Source organism: Syzygium oleosum, unplaced genomic scaffold (assembly GCF_021117445.2).
Source record: "Syzygium oleosum isolate NSW1041296 unplaced genomic scaffold, Sole_v2.1 Sole_v2.05, whole genome shotgun sequence".
Taxonomy (NCBI): Eukaryota; Viridiplantae; Streptophyta; class Magnoliopsida; order Myrtales; family Myrtaceae; genus Syzygium; species Syzygium oleosum.
Genome location: NW_026607489.1, coordinates 9,758,131 through 9,768,363, shown reverse-complemented (window position 1 = coordinate 9,768,363; position 10,233 = coordinate 9,758,131). Strand labels below are relative to the sequence as shown.

Here is a 10,233-nt window from a genome sequence, read left to right as displayed (position 1 = left end):
ATTAGGACGTAGGAATAAAATAACCCAATTCAAAGAACGAATTATGAATATAGTCCTCATTCTCTAGTTGTTCAACAACAACCCAACACGAAAGTCAAGTCAAAAAAGCATAAATTTCGTTTTCAGTGAACTCAAAATTGAAGATCAGTACAAAATGCTTTCTTTTCGCTTAAGCCAAGTCGTTTGGAGCATGCTGTGAATTGATATGTATGACGTGTACAATGGCAAATCTACTCTATTCAAACAAGATCAACTCATCAGAGTAGGGCTACGATCACTCATAAACTGACACGAATGTTTACCTCGGTTTTCCTCGCAGCAGCCAGCAACAGGCGATGTTGTTGATTTTCGCGAGGGCCACAAAAATAGTTGGGAATTTGGCCGTATGCCAGTTGGGAACATGAGACTTACTTCCAAAATTTGACCTATGCGAACTCCGCCATCGCTGGAGGGCTTGTTATAAGACCTGAGAATTTCGCTCTCTGTCATCCGGAACATGAGACTTGCTTCTAAATTTGATCGATGCAAACTCTGCCATCGCAGGAAGGCTTGTCGTAGAACCTGAGAAAACGGAAAGGTGATCACAGAGCAAATTGCAATTTCAAACCAGAAATATGTTCTTGCAAGAGAAGCAGATGCACAATCCCGCAAATTTTCCATGGGGAGGGACTTCATGACCGATTGCCAATGATATACTTCTCAAACCCAGCGGACACTTCCATCTCATACTCTTTGTCCCACAAGAAGAGTACAAAGACGACTCCAACTGCTTCTCGCTGTTCCTCCACCACTCTATTATCATCTGGAAAGTAGTATACAGATATCATAACATCTAAAATGTTAAAGACTAAATAAAGGATTACAACATTAGAATGCCGTATCATATGATTTACACATCATCAAGGATTATTTGCAGCGCAGACAATGCAGTTTTAGAATGGGCTATTTGTGCATAAAAGCTGACAATTCTGTTGTGTGGATTTGGTAAGTCTTGTTCCAGGTAACTACATACATTTGACCAAACACTACGAAAACTTTAATAAGGATCTCTTTCTCTTTCTGCTCTGTGTAATCTAACCCATGCACCTCTCTTTTTCACCTCTTCTACACCATCCAATTGGTGGTCGTCGTACCAATAGATCAGCCTAGTGTTGTAACGAAATGTACTTTGCTCGTTAGACCTTCAATACAGTTCCAGCAACTTCTTAGGTCACGGTACCTCAGTTCTGCAGTCTTTGACTGGAAGAAGCACCGCGTTTAGTCAGTTTTGTCAACACGTAGCCGACGGCTACTTTAGCTCCAAGCGTAGAGTGGCCACGAGTCAGGCAAATGATACCTCCTAGAAGAAGAAAACCATTGGCAAGTGCTTTCTTAGATGGTCTTCTCAATAGTTTCTTCTTTTCACTGATTGTTTCAACACGAACTGAAGGTGCTGCAGCCACAGATGAAGAGTTAGCGCTGCTTGACATTTGTAGTTCACGAGGTACCTAGGAGTGGGAGAAAAGCACATATCAGCCACCCTGTAGAAAATTTCGGGAGACTTTGCTTGCAGATGAAACGAGAAAATAGGTAAAGGATAGAGCAGCGTAAGCTCATTTCTTGGAACCAAGGAGGTCAATGAATCTAGTGACCACCGTAAAATCAGAAGTACCCCTATTTCTGTTTATCATGTATGAGCAGGTAATCAGGTTATGGTGAAACTAACCACGACCTAGAAAACTAAAGTTAGCAAATTAATCTCTTTGTCAGACCTTCTGGATAAAAGTGACAGCACTGAGAGATGAGCCATGTTGCAGATGACTCGATGAGTATTTGCGTAATGCACTGTCCATCCTGCACACGTAACTCCATATCCCCTTTGCGAAAGCCAGCTTTGCCATTTCCACATTTAAACCAGCATCTTCTTGATGGAACATTCCAATCTCAGAGGCATTCCTGCCAGGAACTGCAAAGCAGGGGGGAAAGAGATTCATGAATGAAGCAAAAGCCCATAAGCCTGCTGATATAAGGTAGTCGACATGCAGTGCATGTTTGCCTCAACTTCTAAAAGTTAAAAGCTGCCGTTGGGCTTTTTCACAGAAAAATGATTATCTACTTTAATTTTTTAAAATATAATTGAAAAGAATCTACACGATTTCGAATAACTTTAAATGTCAATATCTATCTGTCATAAGGATTTCAGGTAGGCAATATCATATAAGAGTGAAATTGCCTAAGGCTAAAAGCAAAATTTAAACCCAAAGACATTCCAAAAGCCCCTCATGAATTTCTTGCTAAGAATAATAGATTATTTTAGTTTTAATGGAGTTATAATTCTTTTAAACATATTTGAGATTTTCAACATAAAATGGAAAACTGATTTCCAACTCTTAAAAGTTAATAAGAGGCAGAAAGGTCAGTGCACAAGCCACACCAAACAATCAAACACCCACTAAGGGTTTGAGTTATTGTCCCAGTCAATGAAGCTTCAAACAGAATCTATTATCAAGGAAAAGAAATATCGCTAGAACAAGAAGTTTGAGAACATACTTTTCCTGATTCTCCATCCTGATCTAAAGTACTTAACACGAACATACTTCCGCTGCTGTGGTGCTGAGGGATGTTGACATTCCTGGTAATGGTTGAAGAAGATAAATGAACAAGGCCTTTATCGTCAAATACAAAGTCTTCTCATCAATAGTAAGTTCAACATAAGAAGGCCATAGATACCTATTCCTGATCACGTGTATGATTCTTAAAATCTCAATTACTCTAGCATATTGCAGGGTAATTGAGAAGACCAAAATATTAGTCACCACAACTTGATATGGTCACATAACTTTCCTTGCCGGCAGCAAGGAAATTGGAGTATCAACTCTCCTCTAGGCTCTAGGTGCACATCGTCAAACCAGTCCCTATCTACAACAAACCACCGATTTGAAAGATCTTTCGGACCTGTTATAGCACCCAGAGTTGAGACATCACTTAATATTCATGTTTCTACAGCCTTCAAAAAGTAGCGACACCTGGGGATAATTGCAGCCTCGTTATAAAAGCCGTGGAATTGATGTGACAACACACTTTGCACTTAGGATAGCAAAATATAGAGCACAGTCTGGTGTTGAACCCATAACTCCTTGGTAAGCCCAAATAAAGATAAAGACAAGTAAGCCAGTAACAAGACACTCCTCCCTTCCCTCTCGCACAAAGTCTCGAGTCCTCCTTAGAGAAGCCTCTAAAGGAAGGAGTAGTCTTGTCCATATGAAACTTCAGAAAAGTCAAAAGCTTTCCTTGCTAGAATACATATCGATGAAAAGCTTTCCTTGCCAGGATTTCCAATCTGAGCAGGAAAGGGAGGGAAACGGATACTCAATTTCAAGTGAGTAAACAGAATTCCATACTCGATCTCACGGATACATATCGAATTCTATGGAAAGCCATATTCAATGAAATTCGTATGTACATACGGCTTAGAGGGAGAACTTTCTTTCATATCTTTGGAGATCCACCCAACAATATGGGGTCAAACAGCCAAAATAATGATTATAGCCCTTATAAAAAGAAAACTGATTCTTGAATCCCTTTCACGCTCATGTCACGTGGAGGTACTGCAGAAGAAAAAACTGCAAAATCCGATCCAATTTATTGTATTCCTTTGCACACCTCTTCTCAAGAAAACTCATTGTGAAATGTGATAATCGAGCTTTAAGGACACGCACCCAAAACTTGACAGTCTTTCTTTTTTTTTTAACATATATGACTTGCTATAACTACAATATAGTACTTTGACAAAAATATTTGTTCAATCACCTTGTAGTTGCCTCCCTCCGCCTTGTTCTAGACCGATCTTACCAATGAGTTCCACAATTTTAACAACATTTCTTTTGGTGGTTTGTTACTGAATCAACTATGATAAGCACCATGGTCACAATCACGGAGAATCAAAATGATAAACTCCTGATATAATCTTCAGCTCACCAAATTACCGTTTCAAGAAGATGAAGCAGCAAAGTCAAAAGTTATGAGGCCTTATGCCAATTAACTAAACATATTGTATCATCCAAGTCTCACCAAACAATCAAATCATTTTTCCTTGGCATCAAATGAGCTGAAACATGAATTTATTTCTGAAATGGAAATGAACCAATGAACCAATATAGGCAGTCATCCCATCAAAAGTATTCTCAAGACTGAACTCCTGAATAAACCTTCAGAAATTAGGAAGAAATTTAGTATTACTTTGGTACAGAAATAAAGGGCAAGTGACATGTGGTATTAGTTTCAAGTTCTGACTGTTGGACCGAAAGCTCTTGCCATATGATCTCCTAACCATACGGTCCTGTCATGCAATACAACAAGTATGGCGAGCATGAATGAGAGAGAGAGAGAGAGAGAGAATCTAGTTGTATGCAAGTAATTTATTCAAAAGATTCCATCATTGAAAAAGAGAAAGCTCATCAATTCAGAGAGTTACCAGAACATAGAGATGCATGAATTACCTTCGTAAAACAGTAGAAAGCTCCATCTGAGTCCTCCCACAGCCTCCAAGCCAATACATACTCTCTGGCTGTCAACAGTGGAAACTTTTTAATTGTTTGACCAATTTCAGTTCCATTATTTACATCCACCTGCAACTGGACATGCTCAGTAACAGTTTTGTCCCATTGCTGCCTGTAAAAATTGTCCATGTAAAAGTCTCTCAGCAATTCAGGAGAGCAATTCTCAAATTCTGTCACACTCAGGTATTTCAAGGGGCCATCCTGTAAGCAACCAAAAACAAAAAGGCAAGAGATTGTTCACAATCAGCTCAAGAAATTCATAAAAGCAAAGATATTGTCACTACACCTATAAAGAAGCAGACGCACTTCCTGAGATTGACTCTGATGATGAGATCATTCAGTCAAAAGTAAAATAATATGATCAAGCACTACGAATTATAATGATACATCCTAATACATAACCACTCAATGGGGTACTCCTTGTCCCTTTACACCCAATAAAGCACTCCTTTTTGTAGGTATCAATAATATCTTTGGCATTAGGTTTAAGGTTGCTTCAGCCATTTTGGACATCTATAGTGTCCTTTTCTTTCCAAATTTATGAACTTTTTTCGCTCATTTTCCCAATTATATTGTTGCAACGTATGTCTTCCACATTTTCTTAGGTAGCACGCCAGGCTCTCACCTTGAAAGAGTCTCAAGATAAAAGACACGTAGCGCCTCTCCATTTAGCAAAACTAAATTGACATACCTTTTGTTTCTAAACGATGCAGATTGAACTTTCACCAAAAAGACCCATTAGGCCTAAATCCGAATTCTTGGTCCTTAAAGATTTGGGATGCACAATTTATCCATGCATCGGGCCACTAATGAAATGATTGCCTTCCCCTGTTTGACCAAGGAGTTGCTCACTAACGTAAGAAAGTATGACAGTTCGCTGTCCTAACTTGAACAATTTTACACGGGCTGCTGCTCTCGAGTTCTTATATGACCATTTCCGTGAACTAAAGAGCAAAGAGAATACGGAGACCTGGTCAGAAACAGTGTTTACAGCCAAATTCCATAGCGGCGAAGGAATGCTAACTGCAAACACCCTTGTTCGCAACAAACATCCATCTCCAAGGTTCAAATGGAAGCCAAAGGTAAAGCATTGATGATATAACAATGGCGGTTGTGCTGATTTTAATGGCATGGCAAGCAAGTACTGAGGGAATATGCGACACCTAAGCATCATCATACTGGTGTACAATTTCCTCCTCTCCTTTCCTAAGAACATCTCTCGACATGCAAGCAGGACTGAATAATCTCGCCACCCAACGGAACAACACGTGAAATGCATGGGAGAGTATGACATCGAAGCAGGAGAAACCTTCGGTCTACAGCACTTGGCGGAGTACGAGACCAGGCTATTCCTTTTCTGGACAACATCCTCCCATCTCTCCTCATTGCAATTGCTCTCGTCCAAATTCCGAATCAGAAACCTCAAATCATCGTCCGACACGGTCTCCAAGAATCCGCTGCGGAAGCAGAAAACTTCCAGTCAAATTCCTCCCAGAAAGAAAATTCAGAAGGAAAACATCAAAAGCAGCACGAGGAACGGGAATAGCTCACCCGATTTGGGGAGACGCGGCGGAGGCGGAGGCGGAGGCGGAGGAGGAGGAGGAGGAGGAGGCGGAGGGGAGCGTAGACCGGAAGAGGAAGCCAAAGAAGAGCCTCAGCCTCCCCCGGCAATGCCAGAGGAGCACGAGGAGCAGGGCGGCGGCGGTGGCCCACCCGCCACCGGCGTTCGACCGCCACAGCTCCTCCGCGGAGGGCCGCGAGAAGGCTCCCCCCGATCCGATCCCGATCGCCATCATCATCCCCCCACACTCTCCGTCGCTGCAGGCTCCCCGGACCTAAGACCGGCGGCGCCGGACGGAGCGAGCGGCTTTGCGTGGGTGGCTCCGCCTCGAGATGCGCATCGTCTCTTCTGCCTCTCGGAACTCTGCTCCGCACAGTCGCTCGCGCAACGCCCGAAAGAGGGAGGGAGCTGAGCTATAAGCCAAAGAGCTTGGATCAAACGAATGAATGGGAAGAGTTTGTTGCTAGTATCGATGATGTGATTTAAACAAAATGGTGGAGGTGGCGGTAGTCATCAGATGTATGATCCTCAACGTGCGGCCGAGGGCCGCTACCCCGAGATTCACTCTTGCATTCACGTCCCCAGCGATTCACCTCCACCACTGCGTTCCCGGGTTCTCTAGGATCCAGTTTCATAAGCTTAGAAAATTCTAGGGCTTTTGTTGAGCCCACACCTAAGTTCCATAGCCTTTGGTCCGCTATTCCGATCATGATTTTCCGAACCCACAGGAAAAGGATGTGACGGTTTTTGAAAAATATTTTCCGGGGATTAATTTTTTGGGAAAATAATAATGTTTCTCGGTGTTTTTATTTGTGACCTGAAAATAAACTGAAAAATATTTTCCATCTTTTGGTAAGGAAGATCCCTGACTAGGCATACACATTTTCGGAGCGCTAGTGGCTTGTACATAGGTAGCCAAGGAACTCGGCACGAGCATCGGAGTGTCAAGCTCGGATCCCCAGCTCCCAGGCACGAGCATAGGCAACGATCTTGGATCCACCGAAATCAAGCTCGAGAACTTATTGTTTGTGCCAACTCCCTAACACCCCGCCCCAGTCTATAGAGGTCGGACCCAAGTCCCCAACGCCTAAGCCTCGGTAGGACCCAAGCTCGAGACCCCGGCATCCAAGCCTTAGTCAGTTGAGGCTGGGCCCAAAACTCCGGTACAGATACCCACACCCGGATCCATTAAGACCAAGCCTCATACCCGGCACCCGGTCCCCTACAGTCATACCCAGGTCCATCAAAGTCAAACCCAGGATCTTAGCACCCATGCCCGAGTCCATCGAGGCCATCGAGGCTTGGAGTCTGGGGCCGGGCCTAGCATCAATGGACCAAAGCGCAAGTGTAAGGGACTTGGCCGCAAGAGTCCCGTGCTTGGCCAAGATGGACATAGGCTTAGAAGTTGAGGACCCAAGCATGGGCACTAGGGTCTGGGGCCCGACCTCAATATTATTGAGCCTGGCATCCCAAGCCCGACCTCAATGGACCCAAGCACGGCGACCAGCTCGAGAGTAGTCTAAATGGACCCAGGCCCAACCTCGATGGACCTAGGCACAAGTGACGGGGACCCGATCCCATTGCCTAGGGCACACGAACGAGCATTGGCTTTCCGTGCCCAAGTGTCGATACTTAATCATGTATGGAAACTAGAAATCATTTTCCTGAATTTAAATTTTTGTGCGAAAACATTTTCAATTGACTCGTGTTTCTAAGCGATCCAAACGTCAAGAAATAAGAATAATGGTTTCTGCGAAACAAACTGTGTCTAGAATTCCAAATAAATAAATATAAGCCCTTCATTGAAAAAAATTTCAAGAATTTATATATCCCCATGCTTTCTATAGAAATTGCAATAAAATGTGTTTCAATACGACTTGTTATAATCGGCAATTGGTCTGTCAAGGTACCCACGAAAGCTAGAAGACGGTGACTCGCCTGCCACGAAGGCCTCGCCGACCACGAGTGAGGGCACGAAGGCTCTCACTAGATCTTAGAGAGGGCCACCTTGCCTACGGCCGACGGGGCCGCGAAGGAGGCTTGTAGTTGGCGGGGCCGCGATGCCCCTAGGTGAGGGCGCAGCTAGCAAGGGTCATAGATAGACATAGCCACGGTTTGGAACCGGCGGTTTCGGTTCGTGGCCAAGTATGAACTGGAACCGGCGGTTCCGGGCCGGTTCCGATTTCGGTTTCGGCCCGATTCGGAAACGGCCGATAAAAATTAAAAAAATAAATTATGAATTATCAAATTATGAAATAATGAATTATTCAATATAAAATGTAATCAAAATGTACATTGTAATCAAATTTGGGGAAAAAAGAGAGAAAGAGATGGGGCTTGAACTTAAAATGTAATCAAAGTTTTTTTTTTTTTGGAACCTGAACCGGGCTCGGTCAACGGGTCGGTCCCGGGTTTGACCCGGGCCGGTTCCGGGCCAAAATCGACCTGTGGCCATGTCTAGTCATAGATAACCCTCGGCGACACAGAAAAAAAAAAACCAAAGGAAAAAAAACGAAAATAAAAATAAAACAACTAGAAAAAAATGTTGTTCACCTAAGCACTAGCCGTGCCATGTAGGCTGTTCACTTTAACGGCCAAAATTGGACGGATGGAATCAATTGGCAAAACATGAAAATGTTGAGAATTCGATTGGTAAAATTGAAAGATTTAGAAATGAATTGGCAAAAATGCAACAAGTTTACAACTTTTTGAACAATTTTTACGATAAGAACAAATAGAAAGGTTCAATTTGATCATAGGGACGTACAAGACAAAATAACTTTGATCCTACCCGCCATGTCCTTGGTTCTATCAAGGGAAAATAGCACAAACAGTCTCTGCATTTTAGCCCAATGTATAATTTGGTGTATGAACTTTTAATTTATTCAATATAGTCCCTAACCTTTTGGGATATGTTCAATTTAGTCCATAAACTATATGAAAATGTTCAATGTAGTTCTTCCATTAATTCAAGTTCAGGGACTACAGTAAATATTTTCATATAGTTCAGAGACTAAATTAAACATGTATCAAAAGTTCAGAGACCACATTGAACCAATCAACAGTTTAGGGACCACTTTGAATATTAGGCTAAAGTCCAAGGACTATATTAAACAAATTAAAAATTCACGAATCAAATTACACATTGAATCAAAATTCAAGGACTATTTATGTCATTATCCCATCTATCAACAATATATATAAGGATCCATATGGACGTGAAGATAGATTGAGCCATTTTAACGTAAAGAGGAAAGTCAACGTGCGGAGAGGATAAGATAACGGAATTGTCAAACGATATCCAAGAGAAGATTATTGATCTCATCATTCCTCCTAGACTATAGGCACCGTTGCATCGGTATCACACCTCGTCGTTCCAGTCACCACCATCGCCGTCTACTATCTACGACCGGCTCCGGCTCCGGCTTCGTACCAGTGTTAACGCCATGACAATCCACCTTCTCCGCCTGTGACGCCATACCAAACAGCCATGACTTATTGCCACCAAAACCACCACCACGGCTTGAACACAACAACACATCATGGCTTCTTGAGACGAGATGTATATCGACCGAACACATATGCATTCGACTGCTGCATATCGTTAATTAGGAGTGCCCGGACAGCATGCGCATGCTTACAGAAGCGAGATAGTCGAGAAAACCGCGAAATCTACTTAACGGCTTGCTCTTCTGATGAATGGACGGAATGAGCAAAAGGGACAGTGTTCGAGATTGAAAATTTTACATGCACACTTCTGTTGCACTCTCAAGGTCACTGGTCTTCTTACAATCTCGTGGTCACGGGCTCGCGAATTGGGCCACCATCGATCAGCCTGTTCGGGCCAAGGCCGGGAATGAGACAAAGCTCGGCTCAGTGGCATGCATCATGTTGCGTGATTATAAGCATAGGAAAATGTGTCGTGATCGATGAATTCCTCACTCAAGACCTCACATCTGAACTTTGAAGCACCAGATTTGCATATTCTCTTTTGAGTAATTATAGGAAACTGCCACGATCGCTAGAGATTAGCGGAGTGTTCCGACGATTTTTAAGGTGCAATCGTTAAAAAAAAATATAGAGATTGTTGCGAATATTAACGAAATGTTTCGGCAAAGAGACTCGATTGCCTTG

General features: G+C 42.8%; 1 protein-coding gene across 2 annotated transcripts; it reads right to left on the bottom strand.

Annotated features, from left to right (window-relative positions):
• Positions 1 to 662: 662 nt before the first annotated feature.
• Positions 663 to 6,656, bottom strand: LOC115662425 (uncharacterized). 2 transcript variants are annotated; one of them, XM_056311910.1, is made up of 7 exons: positions 6,090 to 6,656; positions 5,848 to 5,995; positions 4,479 to 4,739; positions 2,530 to 2,611; positions 1,752 to 1,945; positions 1,220 to 1,487; positions 663 to 802 (listed from the first exon to the last, which is right to left on the bottom strand). In XM_056311910.1, the coding sequence occupies exons 1-6, from the start codon at positions 6,335 to 6,337 to the stop codon at positions 1,221 to 1,223; spliced, it is 1,200 nt and encodes a 399-aa protein (XP_056167885.1). In that variant the 5' UTR covers positions 6,338 to 6,656; the 3' UTR covers positions 663 to 802; position 1,220. The 2 variants fall into 2 exon arrangements, with proteins under 2 accessions (XP_056167885.1, XP_030440437.1); XM_030584577.2 differs by lacking the exon at positions 663 to 802 and having other exon boundaries at positions 839 to 1,487; positions 6,090 to 6,655.
• Between the last annotated feature and the right edge of the window lie 3,577 nt (positions 6,657 to 10,233).

Bases quoted from the DNA above. Each gene is read 5' to 3' on its own strand.
- LOC115662425 (XM_056311910.1), bottom strand. From the start codon at position 6,337: ATGATGATGGCGATCGGGATCGGATCGGGGGGAGCCTTCTCGCGGCCC. The intron at 4,740-5,847 runs GTTTCTCCTGCT...GGTTGCTTACAG, and splicing joins CCAAGTGCTGTAGACCGAAG to GATGGCCCCTTGAAATACCT. The intron at 2,612-4,478 runs GTAATTCATGCA...AACCATTACCAG, and splicing joins CTTTCTACTGTTTTACGAAG to GAATGTCAACATCCCTCAGC.